The sequence below is a fragment of the Dendronephthya gigantea genome, unplaced genomic scaffold (assembly GCF_004324835.1).
Source record: "Dendronephthya gigantea isolate DGI-Jeju-01 unplaced genomic scaffold, DenGig_1.0 000009F, whole genome shotgun sequence".
Classification (NCBI taxonomy): Eukaryota; Metazoa; Cnidaria; class Anthozoa; order Malacalcyonacea; family Nephtheidae; genus Dendronephthya; species Dendronephthya gigantea.
Window position 1 is genome coordinate 1580395 of NW_021163019.1, and position 21090 is coordinate 1601484.

The 21090-nt window shown below is 38.5% G+C and overlaps 3 protein-coding genes across 4 annotated transcripts; 2 read left to right on the top strand and 1 right to left on the bottom strand.

The window, feature by feature from the left end:
* Positions 1–60: 60 nt before the first annotated feature.
* On the bottom strand, positions 61–19107 carry LOC114517495 (dipeptidyl peptidase 4-like). Of its 2 annotated transcripts, none has more exons than XM_028537250.1 (26): positions 19018–19107; positions 8211–8327; positions 7906–7997; positions 7038–7130; positions 6744–6796; positions 6260–6344; positions 5859–5982; positions 5239–5494; positions 4588–4711; positions 4048–4089; positions 3822–3932; positions 3606–3688; positions 3480–3527; positions 3332–3387; positions 3181–3249; positions 2846–2893; positions 2663–2764; positions 2493–2562; positions 1949–1973; positions 1617–1786; positions 1173–1227; positions 957–1059; positions 804–868; positions 632–704; positions 352–425; positions 61–271 (listed from the first exon to the last, which is right to left on the bottom strand). In XM_028537250.1, exons 2-26 carry the CDS (start codon positions 8260–8262, stop codon positions 173–175), a joined length of 2172 nt encoding a protein of 723 aa, XP_028393051.1. In that variant the 5' UTR covers positions 8263–8327; positions 19018–19107; the 3' UTR covers positions 61–172. The 2 variants fall into 2 exon arrangements, with proteins under 2 accessions (XP_028393051.1, XP_028393050.1); XM_028537249.1 differs by lacking the exon at positions 19018–19107 and adding an exon at positions 10035–10821.
* Positions 11298–19141, top strand: LOC114517635 (golgin subfamily A member 6-like protein 22). Its single transcript, XM_028537421.1, has 15 exons — positions 11298–11443; positions 11539–11743; positions 12203–12454; positions 13039–13250; positions 13446–13848; positions 13998–14317; positions 14492–15083; positions 15333–15785; positions 16074–16411; positions 16838–17164; positions 17244–17432; positions 17552–17628; positions 18254–18488; positions 18661–18749; positions 19009–19141. The coding sequence occupies exons 2-15, from the start codon at positions 11545–11547 to the stop codon at positions 19139–19141; spliced, it is 3819 nt and encodes a 1272-aa protein (XP_028393222.1). The 5' UTR covers positions 11298–11443; positions 11539–11544.
* Positions 19142–19472: 331 nt separating this feature from the next.
* On the top strand, positions 19473–21023 carry LOC114517564 (protein l(2)37Cc-like). The gene is made up of 8 exons (XM_028537343.1): positions 19473–19598; positions 19799–19960; positions 20057–20199; positions 20282–20323; positions 20392–20466; positions 20570–20624; positions 20694–20734; positions 20802–21023. Exons 1-8 carry the CDS (start codon positions 19502–19504, stop codon positions 21015–21017), a joined length of 831 nt encoding a protein of 276 aa, XP_028393144.1. The 5' UTR covers positions 19473–19501; the 3' UTR covers positions 21018–21023.
* The last annotated feature ends 67 nt before the right edge of the window (positions 21024–21090 follow it).

Sequence of the window (21090 nt, forward strand, 5' to 3'; positions counted from 1 at the left end):
ATGAGAACTTTCACATATTTAAAAAGTTTTCAAACAATTTGGTCACGAAATATATTTTTAAAAATGAATGATCAACATTCTATATCAATTCTGACCACGTATAGCAGTGTTCTATATTAATAATTACAATGTCAGTATAAAAATATCATCTTATAGATTTTACATCATAATGCTATAACTTTAATTTGTCTTTAAAGAAATCTGTTAGTAAGTGATATAAATGCCTATGAACGTGATTTCCTTCTAGTGAATGGTGTTTGTCCGTGTAAATCTAGTAATGCAGAACACAACAAAGCTTGAGAATTTATCTACTGTAAGAGATCACGCCAGTGAACCAATCAAATATCTTACCTGCATTTCAAATTTCACTCCAGCTTCTGCCATAACCTCAACTAATTGGGCACTATTCTGAAAGTGGACATTGTCTAAAAGTACAACAAATGTTTCAGTTCTTTGACGTCAAAATAAGTTGGCACTTCATCGAGTTATTGCAAAGTTTCTATCTGCAGTTCTCTGCAACAAATTGTTGTATTGAATAACGATGATAGCTTGTCACTGACTGACTTTAAAAGCTATTAAATGTACCAATGATGAAGTTATGAGAAGTTAACACAGCCATTGTACCACTTACCGTCGCCAGTTCCGTGTACCAGTAGAAATGAATTATCAGGAATGTTTTTAGCATGCTCCAGAACGGACGTGAACTGTAGGAAAAACTAGTTGACTTAGATTCATGTTGTCAAAAGACAGTGTTCTTCATCTTGTTCATAATATATGGTATGCGAATATGTCGTTTTGCTTACCTCATAGCCAATATAATTATCGCTCTTGTCCGGCATCCCCATGTATCGCTCAGTGTAAATTGAATCTAAAATAGATAAACTTCTGCAATGAATACACATGAATTCGTGGCTATAGCTGCATGTCGTTGTGTTGATGGTAATAACCCAACCTACCATAGTATCTCCAGTCAGTGACAGGAGCGACCGCAACACCACTTTGGAAGACTCTGCTATCTTGAGTACTAAGGATGTATGAAGTCAAAAAGCCACCGTAGGACTATAAAAACAAAATTTCGATAAACAAATGGTAGACATCCCTTGTTACAGAATATTTTAAAAAATATATCAAATGCAAACTCTAACAATTCTTTGTGCAGGCCTTGCACTTACCCAACCCCAGATTGAGATTTTGTATGGGTCGACATAATCTTTTGATTGCATAAATCTATACATGAGGCATACAAAATATTTTATATCATGAAGTAGTTTGCGATCCCTTCTAGTCCCCTAGTGAGAAGGTTTAGTAAGTGAGGAGTAAATAAAGTTAGTTCAGTTTAGGTTTCCTCCTGTAGTACCACTGGATCAGTAAGAGGTGACTTTTACTGGACCTCCAGGAAGAACAGTTTAGAACTGATAGAGCTATCCAGTATAAATAAAGTTAGTCTAGTTAAAGTTTTCTCCTGTAGTAACACTGGATCAATAAGAGATGATCCTTACTGGACGTCTAGCAAGAACAGTTTAGAACTAATAGAACTATCCAGTTTAAAATTTTTTTCTCGGGTTGTCCTACATGTGACACGTTAACAGCAACAATTAAGGAAGAGTTTAGATTACCTCGCCGCAGCCAAAGTGTCGTTCTTCTCATATTCCCCCAGCTGTTTATAAACAGCATGTTCAAATTTTCTTCCTCTGAACGCAGTACCACGACCATCCACTTCACAAACAATAATATCAAAATTGCTTGTCAAATATGTATGATATCCTGTCTGGAAGGTCTCCATTATCTAGACAGATTTAAGGTAAAGACCCCCTTGTTAGATTTTTACTATATCTTGGTCCATATAAATGATAAAGCAATAAATAACCAGAGGCCACACAGATGTTCTTGTATGAGAGGTTATGAGGGTCACCGCATGAAAGAGATAAAATTGAGTTAGTTCATTTACCTCCTTGCTACTTGGTCCACCATACCTGAAAGAGAAAAGAGTAAATCGTGAAGCCATTGGTGTGACTCACGAGTAAACAGACCATACAGTAAAATTAGGGAGGCACCCCATGTATACAGTAAAATTAGGGAGGCACCCCATGTATACAGTAAAATTAGGGAGGCATCCCATGTATACAGTAAAATTAGGGAGGCATCCCATGCATACAGTAAAATTAGGGAGGCACCCCATGTATACAGTAAAATTAGGGAGGCACCCCATGTATACAGTAAAATTAGGGAGGCACCCCATGTATACAGTAAAATTAGGGAGGCATCCCATGTATACAGTAAAATTAGGGAGGCACCCCATGCATACAGTAAAATTAGGGAGGCATCCCATGTATACAGTAAAATTAGGGAGGCACCCCATGTATACAGTAAAATTAGGGAGGCATCCCATACAGTAAAATTAGGGAGGCACCCCATACGGTAAAATTCGTAAGGCACCCCGTGCACACAGTAAAATTAGGGATCACTTAAAGACTTATTGCTCCCATACTTACACATTGAATAAAACGGCGTATTTTTTCTTTTCATCAAAATTGGGAGGCCTTAATTCTCTCACGTGGATTTCTAGAATAGAACGTTTCATGAGACCCTTATCTTAACAAATGATCGATTCTCTTGTAGATGACCAGTCCACATTAAGATGATTTGCAAATCGTTTTCTTACCATATTCCTCATCAGTTGTCTTTATAACATAATATTTATACGTTGGCATTTCCGTCGTGTCCAAGAGTTTTTCAAGCCTGGTATTAGCGTAAAGTAGGATCTCTGCAAAACAAAACAAAACAAAATAAATATTATCCCTGCTAAGAATTAAATTACCATTACCTTTGGACTTGACAAACAAACCTGATTTATCCGTTGAACTTTTGAACCAACTTATCGGAACACCAGGACCTACAAACAAATTATTATTCTTGTACGTTTGCATGGTAACATCAAATAAATAAATTAGCTTGTAGGTACAACACGTAAGAATTTAATACTGCAAAGCTTTCGGTCCGTTAACCCGGGCCTTCATCAGTGCACATCATCATCATCATCATCGGACAATGATGAAGACCCGGGTTATAACGGACCGAAAGCTTTGCAGTATTAAATACTTACGTAGTGTACCTATGTATTGTTTCATTTTCTGAAACTCTGCTTCGAGACATTTTTCATTTAGAAAATCAAAATCTTACCAAGGCACGTTAGGATATACCAGGAACTCTTCGTACTGAACGATGAATCGTAATTCGTACAACGTCCCTCTACAAAAAGAAGCAACAATTAAATAGTTCATCTTCAGCATGAAAACAAGAATTGGAAGTTTGAAAAGAACTGTTTGATTACCTTTCGTTTCTTTCAACTCACAAGAGAGGCAGGTTTTCTTTCCTTTCAGATCAACGCTTTGAGAGAAATCACAAGTCATATATTTCACTCTATTTATTAAAATAAATTTCATTTACGAAAAAGAAGTTCAAAGCTTCGATATCCATACCTGTAGAGGTGTAGCTTCATCGAAGATTCTTCCGTTCCTTCATAATATCTAAAACACAAAGTCTGGACGTTTAGGAAAAAACAATTCAAAATTCTCCCACTAGCATAGTTCAGGATTTCAACTTACACAATTTCATTCTTCTTGTCAAAAGATGCAATTCTCTTCACTTCCCAGCGACCCTGTGTCAGAAACTCGACTTTTGCATTATCCTAAAAAAAATAAAGTTTCCTAAAATTGACTAACAGGATTTTCTTCATTCCTCTCGTGTCATTGATGTGTTTCCGCGAGGTCAGAAGGTGAAACTTGATTCCTCATTCATTGGATTTTAAACCAACGACTTACAGTGAAAGGAACTTTGGCGATGTGTAAGAATTTCCCAGCATCTCCGCCTTCGTCTCGAGGTAATAATTGGACATAGAAATCACCGTCGGTTGAGAACTGAGGGTCAGGATACTGGAAAAATATGTTCACATTACATTTTCACAACGAAATATCTGCATGGTAATAACGAGAAACCGGAAGACTCATAGAGCCGGGAAGTACATGTGAGAGTAATAATTTTACATACGTTCTGATCAACCCATCCGTTCTCAACATCCAATCTATAATTCTGCAACAAGAATATATTCACTCGTTCAAAATCATACTAGGATTTGAAATTCAGAAGCAATTGATGTGCAGGGCGCGAGACTGATTCTTAAAACAAAAGATTAAGGCAGGATTATAGAGACGACTAACGTTATCTTATTCAATCATTTCAATTTATTGACTTTTCAATCGTTCATATCATGACTATTCTTCAGGCCACATGCAGAATATGCCGGGCTTATTTTCAACCGTACGACTTCAAATCTCTAGACGAGTATTTCGAAGGTTGGGTTTACGAAAAGAGAGACGGCAATGGCGGATCTAGGGGTGTGCAGAATGAATTACTAAAGCTTAAAATCGGAATCGCATTGGTAGATTTTAATGTAAAAATATTCTTCTCAAATCTATAACCAAAAGCGTTGTTATTAAAGTGTTTTAAATTTAAAATTAAGCCGTGTGATTTATTCTGCACTGCACACCTCTAGATCCGCCACTGAGAGACGGTATTACCGTGTATTACCTCGGTACAAACACCACTGGACGCCTCACAATTCATCACGACGCTTGTTGTTTGTTCCCTATTCATCCACTGAATACTGATTTTCCCGCTGTTCGCCCAGACAAGGTTAGTAAAATAGTGGTCTCTAGTGAGAAAAAATTTCATGAATGCAACATTAAGAGATAAAACGGGACCCCTTAAGATAATGGGGGACCTTTTGGGGGGTAACTGTCGAACTATCTTGAGGTTGTACTGCATGTACTCGCTGCTGGGTTAAACATTATTTTTTCTGGCAAGGCTACAGTTCTTAAATGTGATCTACGTTTTTAAGGATAGTGGTAAATTGGATGACGAACATCATAGCACGAGTTTACAACTGGATATTTACAAGTTAAATCAATAGGACTTAAGGCCATGTTACGCAGTGCAATTTTACTTGGAACTTGCAATGCAATCCTAACTTTAAGAGATGTAAATTAGTGCAGAGTATTCAAAATGTAAGTGCATGTAAGAAACGTACATGGACTCATGGAGTGTAATAAACATAAAAGTTTCGTAGTGGCCAAATTTACATCTCTCAAAAGTAGAATTGCATTTCAAGTTGCAAGAAAAATTGCATTGTGTAACAGGGCCTTTACTATATTTAAACATAGTTCAACAAACAACCCCTACCTATCCTTCATGTCTGTTGGAGGCGTCAACTTGATGTTTTTTTTCTTCTGAACATCATAAATATAAATGTGTACAATGGGATTCTTCGTTCCAGGTTTTGGGTAGGCAATATCCTGAATACGTGTGTAAGGTGTGATGGGTTTACCATAGTAAGCTATCTTGAAGAGTGGAACATCTGTATCGTCAAAACTCGCAAAACACAGATATTTATCGTCTGGGGATACGACAAGCGCTGGTCTTACACCAAGGATTTCCTCTGAAAGTGAACAAGTTTGATGACTCTTAAGTCGAATACCCTGAAGAAGCGAACACCAGGGGCCAGTTGTATGAAAGCCGGATAGTGCTATCCACCGGATAGTGGTTTTTTCAATCGCTTTAAAATCACCCGTTGTTTGCTATAACTTTGATTAAATCTTAGTATTCCTAAATCAAGGTTCCTCTTTAACAATTGTTGGTTCCAGAGATCAAAATTCATCGCTTCTCGAGCATTTTTAGAACGGTTGAAAAAATCACTATCCGGTGGATAGCGCTATCCAGCCTTCGTACAACTGGCCCAAGCAAGCTTGCGATTATTTCACTTTAGTGAGCTACTTTCTCCGAGTTTGAAAATCCAGGCCCACCTTCGTAAACCCAATCAGGGATTCCATTAAACATGATCTTCTTCTTTCCATTCGACGTAATTCGAACGGCATTTGGTTGTTCTATCGACTTAATCCAGTACACGTCATTGTCCGACACAAAAACCTGAATCAAATAGCGTGAGATATGGTTAGAACTCAGACCGTTTACCTCGGCTTGGATTATGAGCGGTTGGCTATCTCCTTGTGTCCACTCCTGTACAAAGGATTCCCTTGAGGTATTCTGGTACCCCCACTCGCCATAAGATAACCCTTGTATATATAAACTCTTACCAAACTCTCTTGTATAATTTAACAAGAGATCAAGGAACAACTTGAGTGATTCGTTATACAAAGGTCTGGATACAACGTATTCATGTTTTTTTTTATAACAAAAAACTCACCAAACTGTTGCCTTTATTTCCCCATGAAATATACTGAATAGAAGACATCGAACCAGGCCCATCTGTGCTTATATTAACTCCCTTTCTGAAAACATGAAACGATTCGTTCATTATCTGAGGCGTCATATACGAGGAACAGACAGTGCAGTGGATTTTTATTTTATGAACAAGACCAAGCTAGACGTGTTGGTTCGTATAGTTATGATGTGATTGTGTATATGTATCGTGTCGTTATTTCGCGTTTCAAATGATCTAAACTTAGACTATGTGCCACAAGGTAACGTTTTCGAGCCAAAACTTCATCTTCGTCTTCATGCTAAAACGCTTTCAAACACCGTCAATTTACAATAGAAGTTTGAAACTCATTTAACATATTAAGCATATTTCCCCTTGGATCGTGTGGACCAGGCGTCAAAAGCGATAAACAAGATAAAAACGCTTTTGAAAACGCTCGAAAACGACGCTTGTGTGTTCATAGCCTTACTTGGTCTCTTTGTTTACAGCGACGAACTTCGAAACAGTGGAGTATCGATACTTCTACAAAAAGAATAGAATAAGATGAGGTAGTAAGAAAAAAGAAAAAAAAAGCACTGCATAGCAGCCTCGGTTGAAATGGATGTAAAAAAATGGAATAATTGAGCGAAAGTGATTCTTTTAACACTGGAAAGAGCAATGAAAGGAATGGAGTAAAACTTGATGATTTTGCACTGTTTGCTTGATAGAACAACAAAATGGATGTCTTAGTTTGTCTCTCAGTATTAATTTGTAAGATCCTGACCTGCGTTACATCGACAGCAAACAGCATCCATTGTCCATCTGGTGATAATGTGTTATAGCTTGATCTTTCATACATATATATTCCTACATTTGCCTACGAACAGAGCACGTGAAATAACACGTGAAATGCATGACACAGAAATATTGGTGCATGAATTAAGGCTCGTTTACGCCCGCGATTTTAAGGGCGATTTCCCTTTTTTGATAGATGTGAACGAGTGAATGAGTTACTGATGTTCAAATAAGAACTCTTATACATCAGAGCATTCGTAACTTATTACTCGTTCACATCTATCAAAAGAAGAAAATGGCACATAAAATCGCAGCTGAAGGCCCGTTTACACTTGCAATTTTTGCTGCGATTTTATGTGCGATTTTCTTCTTTTGATAGATGTGAACGAGTGAATTAGTTACAGATGTTCAAATTGAAGCTCGTACACATCAGAGCATTGGTAACTAATCACTCGTTCGCATCTATCAAAAGAAGAAAATCGCATGTCCATATATGGACGCATCACGCCATTTATTCGACATTTTCACGCCATTTTTGACGTTCACGTCCTCGAGCTAAATCTCCGTATGACGCGGGTGGTCCGCTAAAGGTTAATTACGAAGATAAAAAGTGAACTCCATTTGGTATATGGTAGTCAGCAAGTAGTTAACGTACTAATCCAAGTGAGAAAATGAACATAATTTTTTAAGTACAGATAATCGTCTTGTGTGCTTGAAAACAGGTGGATAAAATCAATCGATGATGCATGCTCTTTTTAACCCTTCAGTGATGTGCGTGCGTGTCTGTGTACTGCGTGGGTCACTTCAGTCTCCCATGAGTGGTTTAGTTAAAACGAATGGAAGTTAAACTAACTTACGAGTGTTTTTTGTGAGAATAATACACTTGTCTTGTTGGTAGCAAAATTATACTGGTTCACGTCACCATTCTTCACTCTGAGCACGGTATCATCTAAATAATTGTGAGATAAAAATTCAAAAGAATGCAGAGCCTGGCCTAACGCACATCAGCGCTGGCAAATTTCACAGACTGAAATCAGGGAACGTGTGAGGAAGACTGGGGGCTAAAAGAGAGCCCGCGAGGTAGACTAAGAATTAGCCTGTGGTCGGTGGTATGGCCTAGGTATTGCATGCTTCCATGAATGTTGTTATACACAAATTTTACCAGAAATCCAGGTTTCATCCGGGATATCTGCATAAAACTCTCTTCCAAACATGTCGTCAAACTGATAGCGGTTTTCATCTCGTTTTGTTTTTGTCTCGCTGTTGTTATTTTCTGAATCTAAAGTTGAGCAAAAAAAAGATAATTACAATTAAAAAAAAGTTAGAGGACACGCAAGGTATGATTAATTGCTTCACTGCATGCCTGACTATTGGTGATTTCCAGACAAACATGACAAGCTTCTAGCGAGACACATGCAGCTGGTCTGACAGACAGAAGTCATTTAGACGACATCCACACAGCTTGCAGTTTACGTCATGCCGCCAGGTTGCCAACTATGGCAATGAATGGCTCTTGCAGTATTTAGTTAGGAATACTCATGCACTTAGGTTACGTTATGATGTAAACAGGATAAAAAATCGCTTTGTGTAATTGTCAGTTGTAAAAGTATAAATAAACAGCCTTGTTTGCCAGATAACACAGAGTGGGTCACATGGTGCAATAACTTCCAAACAGCCTACAAAATTTTTGTTACATGACTAAAAGTCTAAAAGTAAAGACTGATATTGCATTTTGTAATGACGACTCATTCATGGCGTGATCCCGTTGACCTATACGATTATTACTTCGGGATGGTATGGAAAGACATACTTTACACAGGGTCAATTAAAATAACTAAAAACAAAATATTGCAATAACATTTGTCACGGCCGCACAGGGTTCAAAATATTCGCTGTTGATAAATATTGATAGAGTTCAGTACTGGAGGAATAATTGAAAAAAAACATGTCGACAAAAGGGATTAATCAGGACACAAATCACTTGAACGATTAACCATTCTCTCCTAGAAACAGATTCGGCCTTTTAGGAGTCTAGACCACGGTGGAGAAAAAAATCCAGTAAGAGCCTAAGAAAGGCTTTCTAGACAGAATTAAGGATCATTCTTGCGAGATTTTTATAGCTAAAAGCCCATCCTTGATTGGTGATGACAGAGTAACGCCGGGAAAACGGGGCCGTAAGGGTGGATGTGATGACAAACAGATAAATAAATTGAAATCAATTAGAATCCAAACAGATGAAAATTTAATTCACAGAAATCGTTTTTTGGCAAGAGAGAACCCGCGCTCGACACGCATACGCCAAATATCGATATTTTAAGAGTCGCTTTGTATGTATACGTGTGTATATTTAAGATAGATTATGCAAATTACGTGATATTCGTCCGGGCAATGGCCACATATTTACATGATAATAGTCGTCTATTTCCCTATACAATAAAATACATAATATGACTGTACGGCCTTTATGAAGAATATCGCAGTAGCATCTATCACTATTGCCGGTGTTGAGTGATAAATTCAGTGACTTATATCAATAAGGCACGAAATCTCTACCTAATACTTCCTAAGCCATAGTAAATGGTCGATAATAGCTGTGAATTCGCCACATTAAGCTTGTACACACTGCATGAAAGCCAATATATGCTGGTTTGTGAATTAAAGGCTAGCATTAAACTGTTAAATTCATCGTCGTATACACAACTACATGTATACGGTTAAGAATCCCCCTACAATGTAATTCTTAACATCAAAACGATCCTTTGGAAGAATATAACCAAAGAATTTGTAGAAAAAATCTAGAGTCTCTTTATATTTTTTAAACGAAGACGCTTGCGAACACTATTAGCAGAAAACACGTTGAATTGAATTCAATATAAGCGAACCCGCCAGTCTTGTTTAATAACTGGTCTGATAATTTGCAGGTAGGTGCTGCATTGTTCGGGTTCATATAACGAATCCAAAACAAAGCTAAAAGAATCGAACTTACCATTATAAACAACGAGAACAACAGTGACCGCGATGATAGCAACAGCAACAACAACCAGGGCTAAGAATGCTATCAATGCCTTACGATTCAATCTGCGACCAAAGACAGTTCGTTTGGGCTGTTCGTCATCTGCTGTCTCAAACGTTCGTAGTGGTTCGTACTCGTTATTACTGGCCATAACAAGCGACCCTCTGTCACGAGGAAGAGGCAATATGTCGGCGGTATCTCCCCCGGACTTCGTATCATGCGTAATCTTATTTTCGTTCCCGTTATTATGTGGTGAGGCCATTGATATGCAAATATACAAGTGACTTTGCAGCCCCCCCTTCGTTTACAACTTTCAACTCTGTCGGTTTACAGAGGTAAAACTAGGCATTTATATGCAATTGCGTCACAAATGCATTGACTACACCGAAGCTCGAAATAGCATAAACTTGAACCTTAAGCCTGAAATTCGAATTAAAAACACTTCACGCGGGTATTTTTAGGATTTCGGTAACGACGAACAATGAAATGAATTTCTTGTGGAGAACATATTGGACGATAGCGATTGATGAGTCCGATAAATATCGAGTTACTTCTTTTCTCCAGCGACCTATTATCTTAAGGTGTTGAAAGCCACGTTTGATAAACATGTGGATGAAATTTGATTGAGGAAGTCTTTCACGCATTCGGAGATATTTCACTGAACTCAATTGGATTTAAATCTCCGCAAAGGAAGTGACATTAACCGCAAGTACCCCTAAAATGAATGGGACGAAAATGAATAAATGGAAGGCCACTAACATGTGTTTTTCAGACAAGTCAAGTGAAATGCATCTTCAGATATTGACGTAATTGAACAATGCATCTTTAAGCTTGTGCACTTTTTCTTGTCTTGATCTTCGAGATTTTTTTTCCACGAAGTATTTCGCCTGTGGCAAAGCACTCAAGCAAGAAGGAAGTTCTCATGTGCTCAAATCGCAGGGCTGTCACGCAGGTCCTTACAATTTGTGACGAAATGTTGACCAAAACGTTTGTATTGTAGCGTACAGCCAGTGGTACAGCGCGCTTTACCTCTCTCCTCCGCAGAGGCTTTACCTCGCTCGAGTCATTTTTTATTGCGCTCGACAGTGGCGCGAAGGTAAATCACAAAGCTAGCGGTTTCCCTTCGCGCCACTGTCTAGCGCAATAAAAAACGACTCGAAAGCCTCTGTGGAGGAGAGAGGCGCTTTACCATAGCTTTGCCATCTTTACTCACTAATTAACATTGGTGTGTGGTCGCGTATGTCAGAGACATGGGGACGAGAAGGAAACGAGCATTGATCAATTATGACGTCATAAATATCTTCGGTCTAAACACGCGCTAAACATGCAAAGAAAAAGAAGAGTCACGTTTTAGTAACAAGAACGATTCAAATAATAAGAAGGTAAAATTACCGTGTTAGGAACTAATAAGGCTGAGTTTTTTTATTCGGCGAATTTAATAACAAATTGTCAACGTTTTGTGTTGTTTTCTGTTCAGTCAGAAATGGACAGAGAAAACGTGACAAGAGAATCTGTGATGTTCACGGACAGCGATGATGAGTTAGAATTCCTTAAACAGCGAAATATCTCCAAGAACAGCGAAAACTTCCCCGAGGCGTTTGTTCATGCAATACGCCACAGCACTGTCAGGAGTTTGTTAACGATGAGCAGCCGTTGTGGTTCTTCCTCCACGTATACAGACAGTAAGTTATTCAAAACTGAACATGAAAACTTGCCATCATCACCCCTCGGGACACAGGGTTGAGCAAAGAGTTTCAAGCCCCACAAGTCTGTCTAAAAAACGCAAGGACTTTCCTAACCTAAGTGAATCTGTCTTCAAACTCTCGCATTGTCTGTTCAAATCAACTCGCCACAATCAACTTTCAAAGAACAAAAGGAAACAAACTAATCTCAACTCACATGAGGCTGTATAAGGCCGCGTTCAGACAGCAAATGCCTTGCAATGGTGCTCAATGTCAAAACATGGTTGATAAAATATGCTGAGCACAGTGCTTTTGTTACTGAGTGCTGCCTCAGTCTAAACGCAGTCATGCAGGGCCTTTTTAAACCTGTTCAACTCAGAGTTAATGATCTATCTAATGAATTCGACCACATCAATAAATGCGAGTTGTTGTATTATTATTTTACTTTTACTTGTCCAGGTCGATCCTCGTTCATGGACAGCGACACATCTGCTCCCACGAAACTCCGCGATCAGCTCACGATGATCCCCGAGTCGGTGCTGGCCGCGCTCACGAACATCCAACGAAATCAGTTACGACGAGTGCGCGAAGATGCGTCGAACCATCTCGAGAGCATTCTTCGAAACGTCGTAAGAACAGTTGATGTATTCTACGCGGAACAGATGCCCCGAGAGCTCTTGGTTCCCGCCAAGAAAATGATAGGAAGTGAAGGTAATATGAGGTTTGACCATTGAACTGTAGGTAAACTGGAACGCTAACTCCTGACAAACATCCCTATATCAGCTTGAACGCCGTTGAGCTGTATCTCAAATTACAGCTATCGAAAAGTTCTATTCTATGTCGAAATTTCAAGACTTAAACTACAAAAGAAATGTATTAAAAAAACAAAAACAATCACCAACCGGAAAAAACCGGGAAATTTTCAAATATTTTTTAGATATTTCCCAACTAACTCTCGAAATTTCCACACGAAATTAACTTTTTAATAGCTTTAATTTCATATACGGCTCAACATTTGAACATTTGGCGTTAAGTATTTCAGCTCATAACTCGGAAAAAGTAAAAAGCACTTGCTTCAATTTTCCATCCTGAGTTATCGTTTCAGTTTGTTTACAGTTCAATGGGTTTGACACGCTTAAACGAAGTTTTATGAGAAAAAATGTCTACAGAAAAGAACTTAGATTCTAAGGAGGTGATGATAACTTTGAGATTTTGCCAACTTCATGAAAATTACAGCAATCGAAAGATATTCGTATTGGATTTACCTTGCAACAACTGTCGGTTTCATTTCTCAGAAAACGAGGAGGCGCGCATCAAAGAGGAAATAAGAAAGTTTTTGAAAGGCGAGATTGAGGAGAGGGTAACATGTTTGTCCCAAGGGAAACAACAAGTTGCCAAAAAGAAGAGAAGAAAATCTGTTGCTGGGACGAAAGATGAAGTGACTGTCGAAGATGAAAACGAGGAAGAAAATGATGCTGCTGTCACGACGATTGCTGAAGAAATGGAGGTGAGCACGTGAGAAAGTTGATACGCTAGGATTGTAACGATTCCGTTTTATGCTTGAAGCTTCAGCATTGGAAACTAAAGTAAAACCATTGATGATCAAAATCAGCCATGATTATGCTTGCTAAACGAAGATCTAAAATGTTGATAAACGAAGATCTAAAATGTTGATAAACGTTCTTGCCCTTGATTTTCTCAGGAGCCAGTATGCCAAGTGATGTTGAACATCGTTGATGATCTTAATAGTATATCCTTTGACCGCCAAATACTACTGAACGAAGTACTTGAATGGATGGACCGATATCCAGTTGATTCGCTCCCGGGAAATTTCCTCGAGACACCCACGGAAGAATCTGCACCTGCACCTGCACACTACGACCTCGGCGAACAGGAGAATTTGTTTTCCGAATGGGAGGTAAAGAAGAATATCAGACGATTGACATCGATATCAGAAGAAATGGGGCTGGTAAAATTTGAAGATGTTGATGGAAAGGACAAAGAAGATGAAGATACCGGAGACAAAGAAGACGAGAAAAGAAAACTGCTTGAAGAAAAGATGAATAAACAAAAATCAAGATACATTGCAAATAAAGTTTTCGATCGTATGATATTGTTATTCAGATGGCAATTTTGGAAATCCTTTTTCAGAATATAGACGAATTCTTTGCACAAGGAAATCTTTAACCAGCCAGTTTTGCCTTTCCTTTATTTCAATAATTTGCTAGTCCTTATCTTACATGTTTTGTTTCAGTTGAATCACTCGGGGAGTCTAAAAACTGGCGGACTGCTTCCAACGCTATCGGTCAGGTTCTCGAAGAGGCGTCTGCTTCGAACACAAATCCCCGAGTGAAACAGACGTTCACCAACGCGCACAAGCAATTCCGCTTCATGACCGAGTTGGCGGAGAAACGACTTGAGGAGAAGACTAAAATAGAACTGCAGTTGAATTCTGTCACAGGAAAGTTGAATAAGGAGAAGAAAGAAGTGAAATCTTTAAGGAAAAAGAAACAGACCTTGGAAACTCAAGTGGAAAGATGTCAAGATGATATCGTAGAACTAAGGAAGGAAGTGGTATGTTTGAGGTCTTTGAATGCTTATAAAGTCATTGGTTCTAGGTTCGAAGTATTTTTTGGTGTTGAAACAGGCCAGGTTGTCGAAGCAGCTTGAAAACACGTCTCTTACAGCGAGTAAACGACAACTCAAAACACTTTGAGTAACCTTTTTCGTCTTGGATTAATTATTTAGGACGTCAGAGACGAGATGATTAAGGAGAAATCAGACCAAATATATGAACTGGAATGCCTCAATGAAGAACAGGAACAAGCTCTTAAAACTGAGCGAGAGTTGAAGAGACAAGCACCTCCTCCTGTTGTAATACACCAGCCTGTTGTAAAACCACAGCCTCGTCAGGAGGAACAGAAAACAAAACAGCCTGACGAACCAATCCAGCAACCAATCAAAACAACATCGGTAACTAAAGAAGAGCCACCGAGCTCTGAGAAACAAGCCAGCTCTGAAAAACAACCGAGCCAGGAGCAAGCCAAACAAAAGACAACAAGAAGAACTTCGAAAGATGGCGTTCATGCAAAAACCAAGAAAGAAAACAAGGAAGAGGAGAAACGGAAAAAGAAGGAAAAAGAAGATACTCGAAGAACCTCCGTCATAATGTCTTTAAAAGAAGCGAAAGCGGAGTTGGACGAACTGAAAAAGGCGGGAGAGGCGAGGGAGAGTTTAGTAAAGGAATTGAAAATGAAATTGCAAACGGAAATGGGAAGATTCGAGCAGGAAAAGCTAAAGTTAGAAGAGGAAACACAGTTGTATAAACTTCAAGCTGAGAGTAAGCTGTGCAAAAGAATCTTTCGTGTTTACAAATAATATTTCAGCTCACTCCCTGATGGTCGTTTTGTCTTCCCGGACAGTCCTTCCGGACAAGGAGGACACAGAATACCTGCAGATAACTCCTGATTTCCTGCTAAAAGGTCGACTTAGTTAGCTCTTGTGAGCGACGGCCAACCTCCCAAAGCCAAATGGATAATATCGACTGTCCTTTTGATGACGTTTTAAATTTAACTTTTTCTTACCCCAGGCTTGAAAAAACAGTTTGAGATGGAGCAGGAGGCCTGGGAACGGACCAAGAATGAAATGCAACAGGAGAAAGACAAATTATCCAATGAGGTTCAAGCAAAAGAGGAGATTATTAATTTCCAAGAACAACGAATCCAGGAGGTTGCCCGCGAGATGACATTAAGCCTGATGCGCGCGGGCTTGCAGGCTAACACGGGAACGGCACGTGGCACCGCGACTGACAAATTACTGGAGTCGAAACAAATGTTGGCTAAACTTCACTTACAATACGAATATGAAATGCAGAAACTGCGAGAATACGTGAAGAGAGAGTCGGATCGACATCAAGCAGAAACACGGAGACTAGAGACAGAATACAAAGTAAACCTTCAGAACATCTACAGAGACACCAGCGTGATATTCCGGGCAGTGAATAGATTTAAAGAATGCTTAGCTACGCTTTTTGACAGAGAAAGTAAGCATATTTCTACAGATAAATCTCTAATACAGAGACCTATCTAGAACAAATAAATATAAAATATCTCTCTAAAATTTCCCCACAAAATACCCCTTTGATACAAAAAGATCTTGAACACAAACTTATATAGCCAACTTTTAATACGATCACAACTTATATACAGATGCCCTCCTGTATAGATATCTTCTTTAACCGTAGCACTAAAGTTCCTTTATAACGGGGTAAACCTTCACTCCGTTTCACATGGGAAATAATATATGCGAAATTGTTTTTTTTTCGCTTTAGATTTGGCTGATGCAGCCCACGGAATACGGAAACTTCCTAACTTACTTGAGGATGAAACGACGACAGATCCACACATTAAACTGCTGAAGATGGCTGGAGGGATCACTGAGCTCATGGTTCAAATGGAGTTCAAAATGTCGCAGGCTTTAATGAACAAGAGAATTGAAATGAAAGACAACTCTGTGGCGAAGAGTTTCTTAGAAAAGGACTTAGAAGCCAGAGAAGAACTGCTTAAGAAAGCCAGAGAGCTGGGAAACTTACAGGCAGAGAAGTTAAAGCAAGCAAGACAGGAACTCTCGGGTCAAGAGGTTGAATTGTTGAAACTCAGACATAGCGAGGTATTTTAGTAAATTAAACTGTTAGTTGACTAAATTAGACTGTCATTCCACCAGTAAGTCCGTTGAAGATTTGATATTCGCTGAAGATCACATACACATGCAGACACTTTGAAGAACTTATAACTTATTGAAGGACGAATCAATTGTGATTTTTGGGGTCTTAATTTCGAGTGGAATTATACACACCTCAAATTCAAACCAGGAACAAGTAGCAAGAGCATTGCACCGGCATCGCAAAAGCGTATAGGTTCGATTCCTACCGGAGGACCTGTAGTTGACCCATTTTTCCTTCAACTGTTCCTGGCTTGAATCTGAAGTGTGTATAATTCCACTCGAAATTAGGACCCTTTAAACCTCTAGAATTATTGAAGGAAGTATATCACTTCTTGTGTTAAAAATTATCGTTTCTCACTCTCTGTTTTACAGACGGACAAGTATGTTGATTTGATGGAAAGAAATAAGGAATTGACGAGGCAGAATTCAATGTTAAACAAAGAGGTGACATTCTTAGCGAAAGAGCTACAGGATGAGTCGAGAGCGAAGGAAACGCAACGACAAGAAATGCAAAAAGAAGCCGGTGAAATGAAGAAGAAGTTGAAAGAACAAGACGCTATCGTAGCAAGCTTAAAATCAGAAAATTCACGCATTTTGAACGAGCAAAATTTGCACATAAGGAGCAAAGATATGATTAGAAATATCAAACTACTAAACGACGCTTTAGCTTCGAAGAAAATACCACAGGAGAAACACGTAGTGAGTTGAGAAACTTGGAACTTGTTCTATATCAATAAGCTCTGTTCTAAAAACGGAATTTCTCGCTATTTTTTCAAAGGTGGCAATGGCAGTGCTGGAGAAAACCATCAACGCGGCTGGAACGCGTCTTGCATGCCTGGTGAGGAAGTATGTACTCCATAAAAAATGGAAGAAGATCTGTGAAGCGATAAAAGAGTATCGTAAGGGTTTCCAAAGACCGCGTAAGGTTGAAGAATATCTTAAGAATATGGAACAAAGAATAGCCGAGGTAATATGACATGGGAACAACTATGAAGGTTACTACAGCTCGTCTGGATGCATTGTTGAAGTGGTTATTTAAGAAGCTATACTCTCAGTTTAGACCATCAAAGATTTTGTATTTTATAGAAAAAGAAGAAACTGACCCAACGGAAAACTGAAGAAATGCAAAAGAAAACCGAGATGTATATGTGTTTTAAACAAATGTGAGTATTATCGCTTGCATAAGACATCTCCTGATATATGACCAGCTCTCTAACGTGACCAGCTCTCTAATGTACCATCTCTCTAATATGACCACCTCTAATATGATCACCTCTCTAATATGACCATCTCTCTAATATGATCACCTCTTTAATATGACCAGCTCTCTAACATGACCAGCTCTCTAATGTACCATCTCTCTAATATGACCACCTCTAATATGATCACCTCTCTAATATGACCAGCTCTCTAATATGACCAGCTCTCTAATATGACCAGCTCTCTAATATAACCAGCTCTCTAATATGACCAGCTCTCTAATATGACCAGCTCTCCAATGTGACCATCTCTCTAATATGACCATCTCTCTAATATGACCATCTCTCTAATGTGACCATCTCTCTAATATGACCATCTCTCTAATATGACCATTTCTCTAATATGACTATATCTCTCTAATACAACCATCTCTCTAATGTGACCATCTCTCTAATATGACCACCTCTCTAATGTGACCATCTCTCTAATATGACCATCTCTCTAATGTGACCATCTCTCTAATATGACCACCTCTCTAATATGACCACCTCTCCACCTCTCTAATATGACTATTGTATTTTTCTCAAGGTGCAATGAATTAAATAAGGACCATGGTGTTCATCTCATTCGACCTCACATCAAAAGAGTGTATTCTAGTACTTCCATGTCCCAGCTTCCAGAGCAACAATTAATAATACACAAGAAACGACAAGATCACTTGACCAAAATGCTTAAAAGGAACTCTGGTGATGTTGGAAATTTGAGTGGTATTAAAGGCTTTAAGTTCTTTGCTCCTGAAGAAGTTGACACAACATCTTGGGAGGTGGGAAGTAAACAAGCTTGTGAGATTGTATCCAAATTAATAGAGAATAACATCCTTTTTCACACAATGCACTTTCAAAGAACTCCTTTTGAAGTCAGTTCAATCATTGTAATAATCATAACACACAGCCAAAGTTAATGTTAGTTTGCATACAAAGATGTTTCCAATTTAGTTGCCAGCTATTGAAACTTCACAAAGCTCTATTGTAACACCAAAAATCCTCGACATGGATATGAAGAAAGCACGTGAGAGTTGTCAGCGGTGGGTAAAACACATGCATGTCATATGCTAGTCTTTGCTAGACAGTTGCACTTGTCTATGAGAACTAATATACTATTGAATAATGGGTTCATAGAACACAACATCTGCTGTTATACTCAAAGTACCAACGAGCCTGAATGTAGCAACTTCAGTAGTTAAACAACACTGAATTAACTGATTATCTATTGTTCTTAATGCATAATGTATTGCACTTCAGCTATGTATACTACTTTGTCTAATCAAGAGCATTCATTTTAAGTGTACTTACAAGCAAAAGTTGTGGGAATTTTGACAATGCTGGATCCAAAATGGCCCCATGGTGTCGTCAGCGAAAGATCAGAGAATCTTTACTTTGTTTGCCTCCAATTGCTACACTTTATCCTGAAAACTAGCAAAATACCAAAGTGTATATAATTAATATTTAAAATACACACATAATTTGTCACAAAGTTTATAATTTAATTGCATACCTGCAACATTAAATAAAGTTATGCTCCAACCATAGAAAGTTTTATTTTACATCAAAGCACTTAAACTAAAAACAACAAACTACTCATGTCATGTGAAACAATGTTATGATTCGGGTGCACGGAACGTGTTGCGCGGAACGTGATACGAAGAACGTGCTCACGAAAAACGAAGAACGTGATGCGAGGAACACGCAGCTGGACGACATGTTACGACCAGGTCTCGAGAATCGTCCGAGTATATTCTTCAAGAACGTGAAGAACATGTGGTAATAATCCTCCAAAATGGCTTCCAGCATATCAAGTTTTTTGAATAAAATTGCGTCGTTAGGCCTTGGCGTAGCAGTTGTCGGAGGGGTCGTTAATACTGCGTTATATAATGGTCAGTACTTTGCTCAGATGAAACTGTACAAATTATTATATTTTACCTTTTTAACTGTATACAATATGCGCACCAACTGATGGGAATATTTGAAAAAAGAAATGATGCAACCATCATCACACCTAACCTGAATTAATCTTTAGTTTTGCATTCATCGCATTCTCATTCTGCATTCTTGTACATTTCTTGTTTTTCCACAGTTGAAGGCGGACATAGGGCGGTGATATTTGATCGTTTTCAAGGCGTTAAAGACGAAGTCACAGATGAAGGGACACATTTTCTAATCCCTTGGGTACAAAGACCAATCATTTTTGATATTCGTAGTCGACCAAGAAACGTCCCTGTGACAACTGGTAGCAAAGGTGTGTAAGCAATTTTAACCATTATCCTCCGTGATATCATTTGATGAAAGTTGTTTGATACAAAGTTAATACATAAAAATATAATTTCTTGTAAAGATTTACAAAATGTGAATATTACGCTGAGGATATTATTCCGACCAGAAGCGAAAAGATTACCAGGAATTTTTACAAGTCTTGGTGAAGATTATGATGAGAGGGTGCTACCGTCCATTACAACAGAGGTGTTGAAAGCCATAGTGGTGAGTATGGTACATATCTTTGGAACAGACTTGGGTTCCCACTGAATACAATAACTGTTCATTTTGAATCAAAATTTTTTAGGCCCAGTTTGATGCAAGTGAACTCATCACCCAAAGAGAAGTTGTAAGTATCATGTTAGTTGGCCATTTCTATTTGAGTGAAGTCTTTTGTAACATGCATTCTTCTTGTAGGTTTCATACAAAGTGCGAGAAGCTTTGGTTGAACGTGGAAGATCATTCGGTTTGATCTTAGATGATATCTCAATTGTAAGCAATGAAGTATATTTGTTGTACCTGGATATAAAGCACTACCTGTATGAAATCAACAAGTTTAAATAAACCTCATTCAACAACCAGTCTATCTTTTTAGACTCATCTAACATTTGGACATGAATTCACAGCAGCTGTCGAGGCAAAACAAGTTGGTATGTACAACTTTGGAGCTTTGAAATATATCAATGTAACCTTCATTCACAATATTTGTGTGTTTTTAGCTCAACAGGAAGCTGAAAGAGCAAGATTTCTGGTTGAAAAGGTAAGATGAAGATTTGAAGGGAAAAAATGTATCCCTTTACCAACTGTTTTTCATTCATTCTCTTTAGGCTGAGCAACAAAAGCTTGCAGCCATCGTTTCAGCCGAGGGTGATGCCCGCGGTGCATCGTTGATTGCGCAGTCATTCAAGGAGGCTGGTGAAGGTTTGATTGAACTACGAAGAATAGAAGCTGCAGAAGAAATAGCAGATAGGATCAGCCATGCACCAAATGTTGCATATCTACCTGATGGCAATAACATGTTATTAAATCTCCCTGCTCCATAAAGAGACACTTAATAGAGACTGCTTTTAAGGCACTATATTGAACATATAATTCATGTTGAATAATATGTCAGGG